This window comes from Stylophora pistillata, chromosome 7 (genome assembly GCF_964205215.1).
Source record: "Stylophora pistillata chromosome 7, jaStyPist1.2, whole genome shotgun sequence".
NCBI classification, from domain to species: Eukaryota; Metazoa; Cnidaria; class Anthozoa; order Scleractinia; family Pocilloporidae; genus Stylophora; species Stylophora pistillata.
Window position 1 is genome coordinate 4,714,394 of NC_142525.1, and position 20,068 is coordinate 4,734,461.

General features: G+C 38.7%; 1 protein-coding gene across 1 annotated transcript; it reads right to left on the reverse strand.

Annotated features, from left to right (window-relative positions):
* Nucleotides 1-17,813: 17,813 nt before the first annotated feature.
* On the reverse strand, nt 17,814-18,972 carry LOC148726298 (melanocortin receptor 5-like). The gene has a single exon (XM_088727079.1). The coding sequence runs from the start codon at nt 18,968-18,970 to the stop codon at nt 18,158-18,160; it is 813 nt and encodes a 270-aa protein (XP_088583205.1). The 5' UTR covers nt 18,971-18,972; the 3' UTR covers nt 17,814-18,157.
* Between the last annotated feature and the right edge of the window lie 1,096 nt (nt 18,973-20,068).

The window sequence follows — 20,068 nt, forward strand, 5'->3', positions numbered from 1 at the left end:
CGATATTATATACAATGGGTCGCAAAACACAACAACTGTTTACCAAGTAACTATTCTCAAGAGAATTGAGGAACTAATCGATTACAAGTACAGCGGAACCTCAACTTAACGAACTTCTATAGAACGAAGTCCTCAATATAACGAACGATACTTTTCAGCACGGCTAAAGTTACAGTAAATTGTATGCCATAGAACCTGTTTATTATGACATTTGACAAGTCAAGCACAAAAGAAAGGGAATTTCCATGTTCTTTTACGAGAATGAAAGGCGTAGTTTAACCATAGACAAAATATGAGGCAATTAGAAAAATGTCTTCATTAGCAATTCTAGTAATGGAGTAAAGAATGACAAAAAATGAGGCAATTTTCATTGGACGAATTTTTGATTGGGCGTCATGATTAGCAATTTTAGTAGTAAAGTAAAGTGGTTTTCTTTTGGTTAAAGTTTCTATTCGGTTAACATTTTAATTATGACATTTGACAAGCCATTTGCATTTGTTACAATTTTGTTTACCAGTTTAGTTTCTGGTGCTGCAGCCACGTACAGATCTGTGCATTGTACTGTAGCTTCATATAGACATCGAGCACAACGTCACACCACAAAAACGCAGTCACGAAAACAATAACAACAACTATTAACGATACTTCGATGTAACGAACATCTTGAGTGTTTTTCCGCAAATTCGTTAAATCAAGGTTTTCGATATAACGAACCCTCGATATAACGAAACAATTCCCCAGTCTCTCGGCACTTCGTTAAATAGAGGCTCCACTGTACTGTGGTTCAAAAATAAATGATCGCTAAAGAGGTGCGAGGGAAACTAACGATATTTAACCTGAGACACAATTGGTCGAGCTGAAGGCGTATCTTTTTTTCAACATTGAATAGGAAATTGCTCTTTTTCATGAACTGTCCATAACAATGGCTTTGTAAACACAAAATGCGTGAAAATAAAAAGCCATCATTTCTCCATGACAGGACGGAGAACGAGTGCTCCCGTTGTCCTATACAAAGCCTTAGAAAAATTTTCTAAGGCTTAGTGTGGGACAACGGGAGGTGCTTACAGTGAATGGAAGTTTGAAATAGTGGGCGCGGAATGGCAATCATTGGTGTTACGGGGAAATCCCGTTAACAAGTTTTCGGGAACAGTCCCTGAAGATGTTTGATTAATTTTAGGATTCACTTCATAAACTGAGGTAAGACCTTGGTGCTCAAAGAAATATTTAACAATTTAATCTTGGTGTTTTAAAAGTTTGATTTTCTCAACAACTGTGCTGGTTTAAAACTAGTCCCTCGTATAGATGGAGAACTGCAACATTCAAGTTAAGAGTATTTTTTTACAATAACATCTCTTTATTATATGGCTTTGGCTTGTCCTTAATATAACGCGCGTTCTGATAGGCTAAGAGCAAGATAAGAGCAGGGCATTATACAGTGGTTACGAGCACGGGCCGATTTTGAATTATGCAAATATGAAAGAGCTCAAAATGTCAGACAAGTACTGCGGCGTTCCTTTCGCTTTTTGAGACTTCGAGCGCATGAGAACGATGAAGGCCGATTAACTTGAGTCACAGCGAGTAGAAACGATTTAATACAAACAGCCAGAGTTTTAAAAAAGCAGCTTTGAGATTGTGATGGAAGGGATAAGCTAAACAGACAACAATACATTCAAGCTCACATCTTATATAAGAAACACAAAAAAATTCGCTTTTGAAAACTGTCATTGACATGATAACATTTCAACGAAACTTTCCCTAAATGCATTTTGCAAATAGGCCACTTTTACCTAATCAGCTGGTAACTTAGGAGGCACAACTGAAGAACTATCACAGTTTGCCTTATCGTATGTAAAGTTCCAAAAGTCGCCAAGTGGAAAAAACCGTCCGTAGATGTGTCATGCATTCTTAGCAGAACACCACAAAAGATCTAGAAGTCTCAACAATTACCAAAATTTTAAATTTTGTCACAGATAGCTTGGAAGTTTTTGTAGATTTACTTGCTATTGACAACCAAGTTCAAAACAAGTTTCTAGGAACATCAGAAGGCACAACTATCAAGCGGTTTCTGTTGGCAGCAGTATTTCTGAGTACTTCATGAAGTTTTATTTGTTCAAAATGCTTGTTTCGTTCGGTCCATTCATAAATCTCCCTGAAGGCGAAGACGTGTTGTCCAAGGCGAAGGCGAAAATTGAATATTCTGTGCAGGGCACTCAGAAGCATTTGCGCTTTCTTCAATAAGGGCCGAAAATATTAGAAGTACGTACAATTTTCTATATTTTGAACCACTTTTCTGACTTTTTTGTATGATAAAAGGAGCACTTACGTTTAGGGACGACCAAACTTCGCGAGATGTTCTCAGACATGCCCTGTAAGGTTTAGTCGCTGAAGTCGTAGGAGTTGTGACTGGACCAACTCTCAGAGTCTTAACAAAATCGCCTTTGCTATGACATCTACAAATGGTAAGACATTTTAGTCTTCTTGGAAAAGGACGAAAAATCGTAGGCCCCGTCTTCTGCATCTTCTCTGCACTGGTTTGCAAGGGAAGCTAAGGAACACACACACACTTATCGCAAAAAGTATGAAAAATAGCTCCCGTTGTTGTGGGCTGGCTTTGATTCTGAAATTAGGGGCATCTGCAATTCATTTCCTTCAAAGAAACTATAAACTACTCAAGGAAGTCTGGTCAGAGTCCCCCGCAAAGTGTTGTAAAGCGCCATGAGCTAGGAGATATGGCGCTTTAGAAATATTCATTATTATTTTTCTTATTTTTATTCTGCCCAAAATCGGAAAGCGTTCGAGTTGGACAGAACACACAATCGAATTTCGACTAAAACCAAACTGAAAAAGAAAACCCAAATGAAAATCGGTTTGCGCTCGAAAAATAACAAGGGACTGAAAAATAAACATCGCTCGTAAATAAAGTACTCTAGTCTTCACGATCCAGAATCACGATATGCGATTGGTGTATAATCTTCACAGGGTGGCCACCATAGTGCGTCGAATGTGTTTCATCCTCCAGCAGTAAACAACAGGATTTAGCGATGAATCAATCAATCGGGGAGAGAAAGATACATTAAAGAAACAAGAGACGATTAAACCAACCCACGAGGGCGTGTTAAACTGCATGAAAAAAACTAGAAGTTCCTCTTAGAGAGAACAAGTTTTGATGAGAAAATGAAGGATGTGGTTTTTGTATTCGCAATCTCTGTAGATAAAAATTATTAAAATAAAAAAATGTATTGAAGTAAGCTATATGAAAAAAAAGCTCAGCATCAACGTATCATGAATAAATCGATATTGTATAGAATGGGTCGCAAAATACAACAGCTGTTTACCAAGTAACTATTCTCAATGAAGTCAATTGGGGAACTAATTTACAACAAGTTCTATGCTACAAACAATAAATGAGGTGCGATGGAAACTAACGATATTCATGCTGAAACAGAATTGGTCGAGAAGGCAAGAACATATTTGTTTTAACGTTAATGAAAAAAAGCTGTTCTTTTTTTCATGAATTGTCCATAACAACGGCTTCGTGAATAGTAAACGAGTGAAGATAAAACGCCATCATTGCTTTGATGGTCTTGAAGATGGCTGGATAAAGCTTTCCTAAAGGTGTTGAAACACTTGGCGCTGTCTTCACGATCGGGGTGGATTTGATCACCGGTGAAAATCACAAATGAAATATCTGACATGTTTGATATCGGCAATCTTAGACACTGATTGCGGCGATCGGCAAAAGTCGCTATCACCAGGCCCACCAAACGATATTCACCGATCGCCGCGATTGGCATTCAAAATAGCAAACTGTGTCTGCGGCTTAATCTCTGATCGGCCATCTTCATAGCGCCAAAAAAATAACAAATTCCACTCGTTGTAGTCGAACGATGCTCCCTCATAGGTTGACCAAAGGATTGAAATTTGAAATAGTGGGCGCAGGATGGCAATCGGGGTGGTTTAAAGTTTCTATTTTCTCAACTACTGTGCGAGTTTGAAACTAGTCCCTCTTATAGATGAGGAACTGCAGTTTAGTTTCTTCACGCACACTTATTATAATGAAATACAAGAGGTTTTAGGCGGACGAAATATTGAACCTCAACTTATCACCTTGTTGAGTTGAAATCTGACAATCTTCGCTGTTTTTGGTCATCCTTGTATTTTTGGTATATATTCGTACCTTTTTTAAAATCTCTCTACCCCGGCCGTTCATGATTGAGACTTTAATCTTTTAAGAGACGATTATCTCTGTGGAACTGACAATGACAAAAAAATATGGCGAGTCATTATAAGAAAAGAGAATTTGACGTCTGATTCCAACTTCTCTTACAGGAAAAAAAACACCCAGGAAACAAGGGTGACTACAGTCAAACCCCAGTCTTCCATATTACGAATCAAAAGCTCACAAACATCACAATACTCTCCGCTTTTTCACAGAAGTCTAGCTATGGATCATGAAAAAATCCCTTTGAAAACTTCTCGGGAACGGTCTCAGTAAATCTTCCAGAGATTCTCTTTGTTGGAGTAAGACTTCAATGGTGCGAGAATTGAGATTAATTAAAATTAGGAGTTTCAAATCTAGGATCTCCTAGTTTTTTATATATCAATCATCATGGTCGTGCCAGAGTATACTGTTTACGGAAAGAGATCTAAGTTTACGGAAAGAGATCGAGGGGCTAACGCTCGAAACGTCAGCTTTTGTAATAGTTACGGTGGCCAATTTACCATTTGAACTTTGTTGATATATACAAATTATTAAGTTAAGTTGTGTTGGATGTTCTTAGCTCTTCGTATCGATACAGAACTAAAGCTCAGTGGATTAAGAGTATTCTGAGAGTAATACTTTTGATACGTTATCTTGAAGTAAGCTTCAGTTATCTCAAAATTAGCTGCATACAGTTTTTTCCTGAAATTTTCTGTAATAAAACACGAACTATTTGCAAACATTTAGATCAGTTATTTTGATTTTTTTCCGTTTTTTCATCTCTCGGGTTTTTTTCGTTACGATATTGAATTTAACAGCCATCGTCGTTTCCTTCTAATCACGATGCAGTCTTCGTTAATTTGAAAAACGGACATGAAGATTTCACGAATAGCTAAGCTGATACAAATGCAGTTATTCAAATAAAAGGAAACTGAATTGTGAGTTGAGTAAAAAAAGGAAAAACAACAGCTGTCCAATTCATACGTCGGGCGTAACAGAATAAGGATACAAACAAGGGATCCGGAGTGTTATCCCTCGGCCTCTTTACTGCACTTTACGTCGGACTTAAAGATATCAGAATATTAAGAGAAATTTCGGAGATTAAAATTTTGGACATTTAAAAGAAATATCTTCGAATTAGTTTGCGCGAAATTTAATATCAAAAGAAAAAAAAAATTAATTCGTTGAGCTGCAGTACCTCATTGGTAAGAGGAACTGTTTTTAAATTAAGAACATCAGTTAGGAGCACATGTAATGAACGCACCGGCAACATTTCAAAACGGTTACACGAACCATACAATTTATTCGTAACCAGTGGTTTCTGAAACAGAGTGATGATAGATTAGACTAAAGCTAACTATAGACGATAAAATGACGACAAAACGGAATGAAACCGGCGAAAAGTAATAAAGGAGATGAGTTATATGGTGGTTGGTTAGGATTAAAAGTAGTAGGTGGTGAAAGAAATAGGTAAGATAGGTGTAACGAGTTGAAAAATTGGGGCTGGACTAAATTGTATGATTGAAAAAAATGATTAGTAGATAAATCGCGCAGCTTCGTTAAGGGACCCACAATCTGTGCGAGATCAGTTCTCAGACATGCCCTCTATGTGCGGTAAAGTCGCTGAAGTTGTAGATGTTGCAGCGTCGTTTGTTTCGGTAGTTGCTGTAGGTCGGTGATTGCTTCGTAGGGAGAAGTCGTCGTTCAGCAGTTGAATTTTGATAAAAAACACGGTCAAGGTAAACTATAGTAAACCATGTGTCAGTTGCATTTCACAACCTTTCAATATCCGCGTCGGCCACAAACCCGTCCACGTCAGTTCCTAACAAACGTCAAAGACAAGGACGAACTGAGGAACCAGAGTTAGTAGAGGGGATTTCACCAGTCCTGTCTACTAACTCTGGAGGCATAGACATGGAGCGTTTTATACAGAGTTAGTAGAGGCGATTTCACCAGTTCCCTCTACTAACTCTGGAGGAACAGACATGGAGCGGTTTATACAGAGTTAGTAGAGAGGACTCTGGTTTATAAGATCAATTGCTTCGACTGGTAAGCCGCCCACATCGGAGGGACTGGTAGAAATCTCACAAGAAGACTGACTGAACACAGGTGATGTCAACAATAACATTATTAAACATCATCGACTTACGAACCACACTTTTGACTGGAACTCTACGCAATGCCTAACCCAAGGCACTAACTATTTTCAACGACTGACTCTAGAAAACTGGTTTACTAACTTAGAACAGACTCTTTTCAACAGGTGTCAACTGCTACCATACAAATGACTTATTTACATCATTAACACTACAAACGAACCCAACAGAGCGACCTCACTTTACCGACGAATCGAAACTGACCAATCACGACCGACTTACGCAACTTGAGTCCTACAGGCAATGACAGCATGGCAAAACTGACCAATCAGTTTACTCGAACCGGTTGCGAACAGGGTTCAAAATAAGTATAAGAGAGGGAAACTCCAAACTGATTTCTGTAAAACCACCGAAGTGAGTGTAACAAAGTTACCACGTCGTCTTCGAAATGTTGGCGTCTATGGTCGATTCAAAAGAGTTTTTGAAGGTACAAGCTATTCGATTGTTTCTAAAAACGCAGCAAGTTTTATGTCCTCAAAGATACTTACTAGAACAGGAGTTTACTTCTCCTTTGACAAGATTGGGTTTCCAAAATCGAACTTTACATTGAATTGAGTTTCACTGAAAAACAGACTTTGTCGGAAACCAGGCGGAGCCTTGAGTCTTACGGCGTCCAAAATCTTACTAGAGCAGGAGTTTACTTCTCCTTTGACAACATTGGTTTTCCAAAATCGAACTTTACATTGAATTGAGTTTCACTGAAAAACAGACTTTGTTGGAAACCAGGCGGAGCCTTGAGTCTTACGGCGTCCAAAATCTTACTAGAGCAGGAGTTTACTTCTCCTTTGACAACATTGGTTTTCCAAAATCGAACTTTACATTGAATTGAGTTTCACTAAAAAACAGACTTTGTTGGAAACCAGGCGGAGCCTTAAGTCTTACGGCGTCCAAAATCTGGCAGAGCCGAAAAATAAGATGGAGCTATATTGAGACCTCGTTGGTAATCCGAAGGAGACTAGAATGGGATGAAGTCCAAACTTGGAAAACGTTTCTGATGTGAATGCAGTCCGCCTAGTTAGCTCATGTTGTATAGCGCCGGTCTGCCGTGCGGAAGGTCGAAGGTACAAGCCCTAGAATGTACTAACACTCAGGGCCTGAAGATAATCGAGGATATTGTGCTGCCTTTGCCATGATATCTGCAAATGTTTAGACTTTCTAGTCTTCTTGGATAAGGACGAAAAACCGTAGGCCCCGTCTATTGCATCTTCTCTGCACATGGTTAGCAAAGAACATTAAAGAACCCACGCACTTATTGCAAAGAGTAGGGAACATAGCTCCCAATGTTGTGGTCTGGCCTTGATTCTGAAATTAGGACCAGCTGCTAAAATCTTCCCTCAAAAAATTGTAAACTACCCGCTAAAGTCTTGCCAAAGTTTCCCACAAAGCGTTGTTAAGAGCCCTAAGCTACAAGATATGGTGCTTTAGAAATATTCATTCCTCTTTTTGTATTAATTATTTGGCCCGAAATCGGAAAGCGTTCCAGTTGGATGGAACTCACAATCAATTTCGGCTAAGACCAAATGGAAAAAGTCCAAATGAAAATCGATTTCCGCTCAAAATATAACGGCGGACTGAAAAATGAACATCGCTCGTAAATGAAGGACTCTAGTCTTCACGGTCCAGAATCATATATAATATATAATTCAATATCATCAGTTCTTACAATACAAGTATTGAAAAACGGCTTGTTTACAAGCATAATAAATAATAGTAGATAATACTTTACAATCAAAGGTATCCTAATAAATTAAAAACGAGGTAATGTACACTATTTATTGTTTTAAAAAGCATAGATGGAATAACGCTCCGTTTGAAGCGCTCGGTACGTACTGCCGGGAGTGTAAAGAGTTGCGGAAAGGAATAGCGAAGTCACGGCGCTGGGGGGGGGGGGGGGAAGGAGGGGCATGAAACGTGGATTAGCAAGACTAGTTAACTTAGAAAAACTTTTGGAGCACAAGGGCTCACGACGCAGAAGAAGACTTATTATACACCAATCATGACACGCGATTGGTATATAATTTTGTTAGGGTGTCCACCATAGCGCGTCGAATGTGTCTCATCCTCCAGCAGTAAATAACAGGATTTAGCGAGGAATTAAAGAACACCAGCGTATATGTGTAGATTTGAAAATTAGTCAAAACGATGTTTGGGCCCATAATTGCACGGGTACTCACGTAGATAAAACGTGGGAAATAACAAACCATGAATGCAAAGTAAACGTATAAAACACCGACAGCAGTTTTCATGTTCCTTGCCAAATTTCTCATCTCACTATTTTGTGTGGATCGTGCCTCTTGTTCTTCTACTTGCAGAATTCGAATTTGCCTTTTGTGACGTTGTGTGATAAAATAAATCCTGCAATAGATTGCTGTAGTGACGAGGAGGCAAATGGCGCCAAAAGCGGACGCTACTATCATGAATTCACCAAGAGGATAGAAGAACATAGGAAACGATGAAAACAAAACAAAAGTCCATATGAAAATTACCACCCCAACGACCCGCTTGTGAGTCACAACTGTTTGGTATCTGAGAGGAAGTTGAATCGCCAGGAATCTTTCCACACTAATGGCCAATACATTGTAGAATGAAGTTATTGAAAACAAACTTATACAGGCACGAAGTCCGACGTGGAAGAAACAGCCTGGATTACGTAACTGTAATCCTTTGATAAACAATGAGAGAAAGAATGGCTCCACTATCAAACCAACACCAAGATCGGATACAGCAACACTCAGTAGCAATGTTTTCAAAGGTTTCGGCATCGCAGATGTCTTTGCGATAGCATGGATTGTGAAAATGTTTAACATAATAGCAGTGTGGCAAATGAAACTGTTCAAAACGCAGTTTACGATAAATGTTGATTGGAAATCCTCCAATTCTGATATTTGTGGGTAAATCCTGAGAGTTATGTTGCAGTCTGAATCTACCATGTCGATCCAGAGCTAAATTACTGCTAAGTAGGTGTTTGGAAAAGGACCACGGCTTTTATCACTCGAAAAAAAAATTTGTCGAAGAGCTTTTTGTCAAGGATCAGGCCATTTGCGTCAATCGGTGGGAAAGTGGTATCATGAACACAAAAGGTGATTGATTCAACCCACCATGGTGTGTTAAACTGCCGAAAGTAATGAAGAAGTTCCTCTGAGGTATGGACGAGAAAGTGAAGTAGTAGGCTTTTGCACTCGCAATCCCTGTGGATAAAAATTATGAAAATAAAAGAAAAAGTATTGAAGTAAGTTATATTAAAAAACGCTCAACTATCAACGTATCATGAATAAATCGATATTGTATACAATGGATCGCAAAACGCAACAGCTGTTGACCAAGTAACTATTCTCAAGTCAATTGAGAAACTAGTCCATTATGAGTACTATGATACAAACAATAGATGACTTGCGAGGGAAACTGATGATATTTATGCTGAGACAGAATTGGTTGAGACGACAAGAATATATTTGTTTTCACATTGATGAAAAAATTGTCCTTTTTTTTAAAGAATTCTCCACAACAACGGAATTTTGAAAACTACTGAAAATAAAACGCCATCATTTCTTTGATGGTCTTGTAGATTGCGGAATAAAGTTTTTCTAAGGGTGGTGATAACACTTAGCACTGTGTTTACGATCGGGGTGGATTTGATCGCCGGTGAATGTCTTAAATTAAAAAATCTGAAATGTTTGATATCGGCAATCTTAAACGCTGATTACGGCGATCGGCAAAAATCACCATTACCCGGACACGACTGACGATATCTACCGTTAACCGCGACTGGCGTTCAAAGTAGCGAAGTGTGTGAACGGTATAAGCTCTGACCGGCTATTTTCATAGCGCTAAAAAACCAAATTCCACCCGTTGTAGTCCAGCGATGCTCCCTCGTATGTTGACCAAAGTATTGAAGTTTAAAATAGTGGGCGCGGAATGGCAATCTTGTCGTTTCAAAGTTTTTATTTTCTCAAATACTGTGCGCGTTTGAATCTAGTCCCTCGTATGGATGCGGAACTACAGCTTAGTTATTCAAATTAAATTTATACGGACGAAAAATTGAATCTCAACTTTTCACCTTGTTGAATTAAAATCTGACAATCCTCGCTGTTTTTTGTCATCCTTGTCTTTTTGGTATATATTCATACCTTTTTCAAAATTTCTCTATCCCAGCCATTTCATGATCGAGACAAAAATATAACAGAGCCTTTTAAGCAGATAAAATATGGCGTTTTAATCCAACTTCGCTTCCAAAGAAATACCCTTGGAAATAAGGCTAACTAAAGTAGGATCACAGGCTTCCAGATAGCGAAGCAAGAGCTTAGAAACATAACAATTCTCTCCGCCTTTTAACAGTAAATTGACTATGCATCATAAGGCAACGGTCTCATGAAATCTTCCTGAGATTTTCTTTGTTAAGGTAATACCTCGATGCTGAGAGAACTTAAATTGATTAAAGCCAGAAGTTCCAAATTTATGATCTCCCTAATTTACTCAATATTTTTTTTAATACATCAGCCGTCATGGTCGTGCTAATATACTGTTCACGAAAAGAGCTCCAACTTAAGTTACATTGACTGTTCTTAGTTCCTCGTATCGATACCGAACTACAGCTCAGCGAGTCAAGAGTACTCTTACGGTAATACGTCTTGCACCTTAATTCGAAATAAACCTCACTTATCTCGGAAATGACCGGTACAATCCTGAGATTTTCTTTCGTGCAATACGAACTGTATGCAAGAATTTGGATCAGTTTTTTTTTTTTTACTCAAAGTCGATGTAACTTTGGCAGAGGCCGAAAAGATGTTTCCCTTTTTCCCAATCTCAGGTTTTTGGTTATTACGATAGCAGTGAAATTTACAGCCATTTTCTCTTCCTTCTAATCTTTCATTTCTAATAACGATGCCATCTTCATTAATTTGAAAAACGGACATGAAGATTTGACGGACAGTTAAGCTGATATAAGGGAAATTATTCAAGTCAAAGCAGACCGAATTGTAAGTAAATGAAGAGAAAGAACAACAGCTGTCAAATTCATACACTGTACGTCGGGCGTAACAGAAAACTGATACAAACAAGGGAGACATGTTTCTCGGCTTCTTCACTGCACTTGCCGTCCACTTACATCGACTTAAAGTCAGAAAACTTAGAGAAATTCGAAGATTAAAGTTTCCGACATTAAAAGATCTACCTTCCAATTAGTTTGCACGAAATGTAACTTTAAAAATTACTCTTAATTCGTTGAGCTGCAGCACCTCATTGGTAAGAGGGACTGTTTTCAAATTGAGCACCACAGCGGAGACCATATGTAACGAACGCATGCACCAGCAATATTTCAAAACGGTTACGCGAATCATACAATTTATACGTAACCGACGATTTCTGAAACAGAATTATGATAAATTATACTAAACAACAACAAACATATGAAACATATGTGTGAACTGCGGTTATGAGACGTATATGAGAACGATCCTTCGCAGTAAAGCACTATTTGAGCAATAGTGAAAATCAGACCTGAAAAAAATTTCAGGCCTGTACGGGATTCGAACCACTGACCTCTGCGATACTAGTGCAGCGCTCTACCAATTGAGCTAACAAGCCAACTGGGAGCAGGCCATCAAATTAATTCGATATAAACCCGTAGATGATAAATCAAACATGAGCAATAGTGAAAATCAGACCTGAAAAAAATTTCAGGCCTGTACGGGATTCGAACCACTGACCTCTGCGATACTAGTGCAGCGCTCTACCAATTGAGCTAACAAGCCAACTGGGAGCAGGCCATCAAATTAATTCGATATAAACCCGTAGATTTATCATCTACGGGTTTATATCGAATTAATTTGATGGCCTGCTCCCAGTTGGCTTGTTAGCTCAATTGGTAGAGCGCTGCACTAGTATCGCAGAGGTCAGTGGTTCGAATCCCGTACAGGCCTGAAATTTTTTTCAGGTCTGATTTTCACTATTGCTCAAATAGTGCTTTACTGCGAAGGATCGTTCTCATATACGAATTATACTAAAGCTAACTACAGATGATAAAACGACTAAAAAGGGAACAAAACCGTCGAAATGATAACCAAAAAAACATTCCTGTCGGTTTTAATATCAAAACCGACATGAGATGCGGCATAAAATCATACGGCGACAAACTGCATAAAATCAATGACATTTTTCGCGCGAAAACTCAAAATATAAGTAACAACGCAAGGGGACTGAAGCCCAGTATTCAGATGGACCACTGGCCCTAGAAATTTGTTTTTACAGCATACTTGAAGTTCATTTAATCAAAAGAAAATATAGCTCATTCAGTACAACTTAATTTAGGGCTCTTTTCGTAAGCATCATAATAGTTAAATCAATAATGAACTAAGAGCTATCATAATTTTTAAACAGCCAGATTTCATTGATTGAGATTTTCTTTGGGAGGTTTTATATGAACTCATTTTCAAAACCGTTGTGGATTGTTTCATGAAAAAACCACTTCGTTCTCTTCTTAGTCGAAATATAGTCCGTATAGCTCGAACGAGCTTCTTGTTTGGAGTGAAGCAATTTAACACATCGTTAGGGGTGACATTAATTAATCGCCTCTCGTGTTGTTCACAATATATCTCTCTCACCTCAATTGATACAGCTCACCACCTCCTTGCATTAACAATAGCCTTTCGAGCGATATTTATACTGAATCTTGTCCCAACGCTTACAAAGCAGTTCAGCGCTGGTTCATCATGGCCGAATCAAACTCTGAAGTATTGCTCAAGAGTTACCCGAAAGTCTCCGGGTTCAAAAATCTCCATTCAACTTTTATAATAGACTGCCTCTTAAACAGTTTTATCCGCTACACAGTTACCATGTCAAAACGTTTTCACAGTCTATACAATTTGCTTCATTTTTTATCAAATGGTTACAGTCTCATAATTCAGACTGCATCTTCTACTTGGGATTCGTGCTCGTTATCGGGTTGCTTTTCATCGCTTCGTTCTTCAATGTCATTGCCATTAGTGTGGAAAAAATCTCGGCAATTCAACTTCATTTGAAATACGAAGCAATTGTGACACACAATCGGTTCGTTGGAATCGGTTCACAATCGGTTCACTTTCATACAGAAATTTACGGTATTTTGAACCTCTACTTTGTTCCTCTTTCCTTATGCTGTTCTTTCAACAATCGTGTCATTTATTGGAACCATCTGCCTCCTCGTCATTTCAGCAATTAATTGCAAGATTGATTTTAGTATGCGACGCCTCAAAGTCAAATTCGAGTACAGCAAGTACAAGCACCAGGGGCAGAACCTAGACGACAACACAGTGCGATGAAAATTTTAGCAAGGATCATGAAAAATTTTATGCGTGTTTTGTACAGGTACTTCGCGTTTTTAGTTCGTTATTTTCCTCCTTTTATCCTTTTGGCTTCCCGGGCAATTACCGGCCCCAATATTACTATCACTATTATAACTGTTATAACAATATTGTTTTTCACTTTACATAAAAACGCTGATGTTCTTTAATTTATCACTTAACCCTTGTATTTACTGCTGGGGGATGAGTCATTCGACACACTATGATCGATTCACTCCAAAAATTATACGAAAATCGTAAGTTATGATTCTGGACTGTGAAAACTAGAGTCCATCACCTGAGAGCAATATTCAATTTGACTTTGTCCGCTCGTCAATTACATGAATTTTAAGGTGAAGATTGATTTTGGAAAACCAACGTTGTCAAAGTAGAATTATGATCTTGTTTTAGAATCCATACTTCATCAGGAAGTATCTATGGAGTTTTGAGATTCAAGACTGTAACCTATCCGATTTTTGAAATTTGTCTTCAAATTTAGAATTTAGAATTTAATTCATTCGCCACGGGAATGGTAGGAGAAAGGGACACGACTTTCGTCCCAATTGACACCTAACCCGTTTGTACCCACCAACCCACCCCAGGGGAGGACATCCGTCACACAGTAATCTCGTGCATGGGAAATTAACGTCTCCTACCCCCAACCCTGCAGGAGACATTTATTCGTCCCTATCCGAGAAGACTAGAATATCTAACCATTTCTAGGTAGCAAATTCTTCTCAATTATTTTAAGACCTTGAGTGTTGGTCCCGCCGGGGCTCGAGCCCTCGACCTCCCGCACAACAGTCCAGCGCTCTATCCATTGGGCTAACTGGGCTAAATGTGCTAACAATTTGACTGCAGACGCCACCAGTTTAAGCGCAACGCGCGCAATGACCTAAATACGTATGATGCACGATCTCGCAGTAGAGAGCGCTTTTCATGCAATAGCGAAAATCAGACCTGAAAAAAACCAGGCCTGTACGGGATTCGAACCACTGACCTCTGCGATACTAGTGCAGCGCTCTACCAATTGAGCTAACAAGCCAACTGGGAGCAGGCCGTTAAGTTGATTCGTAATAAACCCGTGATGATAAATCAGATACGATGATAATATATGAAGTTCATATATTTTGAACTGCGGTTATAGATACGTATGACGCACGATCCTCGAAGTAGAGAGCGCATCGTATCTGATTTATCATCACGGGTTTATTACTGTTCAACTTAACGGCCTGCTCCCGGTTTTAGCTCAGTTGGTAGAGCGCTGCACTAGTATCGCAGAGGTCAGTGGTTCGAATCCCGTACTTACCTGAATTTTTTTTTTTTTCAGGTCTGATTTTTCGCTATTGCATAAATAGCGCTCTCTACTGCGAGGATGGTGCATCGTACGTATCTATAACCGCAGTTCAAAATATATGAACTTCACATATTCATCGTATATTACCTAAATAATTAAACAAGTTTGATTTTGCAGAAGTTTCAGTCAATCTCAGCAAGCTAATTCTGAAGCGGAAGATGATGGGTTAAACTTCCTGAAAACCAAAGAAGAAGTTCTTCCGAGATATGGAAAATATATTTCACATAAAAAGAGGATTAGCCAAAAGTATTAAAATTAGTCCATAAAAAAACCCGCAAAATCATCAACGCACCATAAATGAATAAAGTTTTTACAAAATGTTATTCAAATTGTTATTTTTGTGTCGTATTTCACGTCGAGAAAACTCCGACGAATTTTATGGAGCCATTTCCAAGATAAACGGACCTCAAATCTAATTAACGTCCAAAATCGTAAAAAGATAATTTAACTCGCTAAGCTGCTCCTCGTTGATACAAGGAACTACTTTCAAATTGAGCTCAATAGTTAAGAGCATGATGAAAATTTTGCTTCCTAAAAGCAAATATGATTAATATGATAATATAACTTGATCTACGGCTCATCTCGTAACAGTTATTCGATGCGGTTGATAAATAAACGATATCCTAATATTGAATAATGATTTTTGAACAGCTAGATTACGATTTTTTAATTTTTTGTCAACCGTAACGTGGCTGGGAATAATCAAGGGTCCGGATAATCGAGAATATGAATATTAATGAGGAACAAAAACTGGTAAAATTAAGAAAGCGATACTTAAACGTAAATCAAACATTTAAAAATCGTTTTTAATAAATTTTTTTCTTGCGGATTTCAGATATCTGCTACTAATTAACGCCATATTCAGTTGAAAAATCGGTTCCCTTTTCTCCTTTTTTTAATCGCAAAATTATAGACTGATTATCTTTTATCGAAAGAACGGATCGCGTACGTTTCGAGGACATGATGATAGCGAATAAATATTCGTGACGTTGTATAACCGAACGAGCCAATAGAGGGTGAAATCTCACTTAGCAACAAAGTAGCTTTAAGCCAATCAGGCCTCATTCGAATGTTTATTTCTTTAGTTACGAAGCGGGCGAGCGCCGCTTTTATTAAAGCGAAACAAACTCGCCTTAGCCTTACTTCAACGCTGAAGTTTCAAAAAGAATATGGTTACGGATCTTGACCAAGACTAATAACGATTCAGGACAAAATTGGGACCAGAGAAAAAGTACGGACAATCGAGAAGTCCTGATAGTCGGGGTCCGGACAATTGAGGCTCGACTGCGCTACCATCAGTTTTGATAAATATGGGGCGTCGTTGCGCGCGCTGCGATCTCCGCTATAAAAATAGAGACTGCCATGCCAAGCTCACTGTTTCAAACCTCAGTTCTCTATTCAATGCATGGGTTCGACCGCAAAGGGAAAAATTGGTTTTTAAGCATTCCGAATATAGCGGGTCAGAGCTTAGGAAACTGTATCCAGCAACCCTAAACGGTGTCCTAGAGTACAAACAAGTACAAACATACAGACATACTTTATTGGTCCCATAGGGCTTTGAACAATATAGCTACATTGCACATTTATAATATACATACATACAATAATATACATACATGCAATAAAAGCAATATTTAATGTCAAATAAGTAATCAATTTCTCTCTAAAAGGGTTGGAATTCCAAAATGTGACAGTTCTCGAGGGAGCAGTCTAAAGCATTAGAGGGTTGTTTGTCATTTGATTCGTAACAAGTGACCTAAGAGTGAAAACCAAAAGCAGGTTTATACTATGCATCGGCAATTTACTGTTTGTTCAGTTTTTGTTTTGTTTTTTGATTCTTAAAGCAACGGATTTATCTAGCAATTTGTGCGGTATAACGGGTGCAAAAGCATAGAATCCCTAATCAAAGGGTTCCCGAATCTCCACAAAACTAGTGAATTACTAAGAAGAAAGGTGGTGTGCGTGTGGGAAGTGTTGTAGGCGTAAAAATAAATAAATCAATCAATCAAATGCATAGCTTGTTGAGTCGAGGACTTACGTTTAGGGACCAACACACTGCAAAGTGACCAATCAGTTTATACGAACCGGTTGCGAACAGGGTTCAAAATACGTTTAAGTAAAGGAAACTCCAAATTTCTGTAAAACCACTTAGGCCAGTGTAACAAATATTGGCTCTGTGGTCGAATTGTACGCCCATTTCAAAACAGTTTTCCAAGGTATAAGTTATTCAGTTGAATCTAAAAGGGCAGTAAGTATTATTTCTTCAAAGATACTCACTAGAGCAAGAGTTTACTTCTACTTTGACAACATTGGCTTTCCAAAATCGAACTTTACATTGAATTGAGTTTCACTGATAAATGGACAATGTTGGAAACCAGGCGGAGCCTTAAGTCTGACGGCGTCCAAAATCTGACAGAGCCAAAAAGTAAGACGGAGCTATATTGAGACCTTGTTGGTTATCCGAAGGAGGCTAGAATGGGATGAAGTCCAAATTTGGAATACGTTTCCGAATAGAATACAGCCTGCCTGATTAGCTCATGTTGTAGAGCGCCGGTCTGCCGTGAGGGAGGTCGAGGTGGACCAACACCCAGGGTCTTGAAATAATCGACGAGATTGTGCTACATTTGCTAGGATATCTGCAAATGGTTAGACATTCTAGTCTTTTTGGATAAGGTCGAAAAACGGTAGGGCCCGTCTTCTGCATCTTCTCTGCACATGGTTAGCAAGGGACGTTAAAAAAACCCCGCACTTATTGCAAAGAGAAAGGAACATAGCTACCGGTGTTGTGGTCTGGCTTTGATTCTGAAATTAGGGGCATCTGCAAAACGTTTCCTCCAAAAAAACTGTAAATTGCTCGATGAAGTCTGGCCAAAGTCCCTCGCAAAGTATTGTTAAGCGCCATGAGCTATGAGATATGGCGCTTTGGAAATATTCATTATTCTTATCTTTATACTTGTTCAGTTCGAAATCGGAAAGCGTTCGAGATGGACGGAGCCTACAATCGAATTTCGGCTGAGACCAAATGGCAAAAGACCAAATGATAATCGGTTTGCGCTCAAAATATAACGGCTGACTGAAAAGTAAATATCGCTCGCAAATAATGGACTCTAGTCTTCACAGTCCAGAATCATGACACATGATTGGTGAATAATTTTCTCATGGTGTCCACCATAGTGTGTCGAATGTGTCTCATCCGGCAGCAGTAAATAACAGGATTTAGAGATGAATTAAAGAACATCAGCGTATATGTGTAGATTTGAAAATTAGTCATAACGATGTTTGGGCCCATATTTGCACGGCTAGCCATGTAGATAAAGCGCGGGAAATAACAAACCAAAAATGCAAAGTAAACGTATAAAACACTGACAGCAGTTTTCATGCTGCTTGCCAAATTTCTCCTGTCACTATTTTGTGAGGATCGTGCCTCTTGTTCTTGTACTTGCAAGACTTGAATTTGTCTTTTGTGGCATCGTGTGATGAAATAAATCCTGCAATAGATTGCTGTACTGACGAGGAGGGAAATGGCGGCGAGAGCTGACGATAATATCAAGAGTTTACTCAGAGGAAAGAGGAAGATCGTAAACGATGAAAACGAAGTGTAAGTCCATATGAAAATTACTACCCCAACGACCCGCTTGTGAGTCACGATTGTTTGGTATCTGAGATGAAGTTGAATCGCCAGGAATCTTTCCACACTAATGGCCATGACATTGTAGAATGAAGTTACTGAAAAGAAACCTATAAAGACACGGAGTCCCATGTGGAAGAAACAGTCTGGAGTACGTCGCTGTAACCCTTTGATAAACAAAGAGAGAAAGAATGGCTCCACTATCAAACCAACACCAAGATCGGATACAGCAACACTCAGTAGCAATGTTCTCAAAGGTTTCGGCAACGCAGATGTTTTTGCGATTGCATAGATTGTGAAAATATTCAACATGATTGCAGTATAGCAAATGAAACTGTTCAAAACGCAGTTTACGATAAATGTTGATTGGAAATCATCCGATTCTGATATTTGTGGGTAAATCCTGAGAGTTATGTCGCAGTTTGATTCTGCCATGACGAACCGGAGCTAAATTGCTGCTAAGTAGGTATTTGGACAAGGACCACGGCTTTTATCACTCGATGGGGAAATTTGTCGAAGAGCTTTTTGTCAAGGAGCAGGCCATTTGTGCCAACCAGAGAGAGAAAGATACATTATAGACACAAGAGGCGATTGTTTAACCCACGATGGCGTGTTAAACTGCCGAAAATGATGATGAAGAAGTTCCTCTGTGGTATGGACGAGAAAGCGAACGAGGTGGTTTTTGTATTCGCAATCCCTGTGGATAAAATTTATTAAAATGGAAAAAAAGTGTTGAAATGAGTTATATTAATTAATGCTCAATATCACTTTATCGTGAATAAATCGATATTGTATACAATGGGTCGCAAAATACAACAGCTGTTGACCAAGTAAAGATTCTAAAGTCAATTAAGGAACTAGTCGGAACTGGTCTTGATGAAGGCTGAATAAGATTTACCTAAAGGTGGTGAAACACTTGGCATTGTATTCACGATCGGGGTGGTTTTGATCACCGATGAAAATCGTAAATTAAAAATCTGAAATGTTTGATATCGGTAATCTTAAACGCTTATTGCGGCGATCGGCAAAAATCGCCATCACCCGGGCACACCTAACGATATTCACCGTTCGCCGCGATTGGCGTTCAAATAGCAAAGTGTGTCAACGACTTGTATTAAGCCCTGACCGGCTATATTCAAAGCGCTAAAAAACCAAATTTCACCCGTTGTAGTCCAACTATGCTCCCTCATATGTTGACCAAAGGATTGAAATTTGAAATAGTGAGCGCGGAATGGCAATCTTGTCGTTTTAAATACTGTGCGCACTACAGCTTAGTTATTCAAATCAATTTTTTTTCTAATAAAATTTCTTTCTTCACGCACACTTATTATATGGAAATACAAGAGGTTTTACACGGACGAAAAATTGAACCTTAAATTTTCTCCTTGTTGAATTGAATATGTGACAATC

Bases quoted from the DNA above. Each gene is read 5' to 3' on its own strand.
- LOC148726298 (XM_088727079.1), bottom strand. From the start codon at position 18,970: ATGTTGAATATTTTCACAATCTATGCAATCGCAAAAACATCTGCGTTG.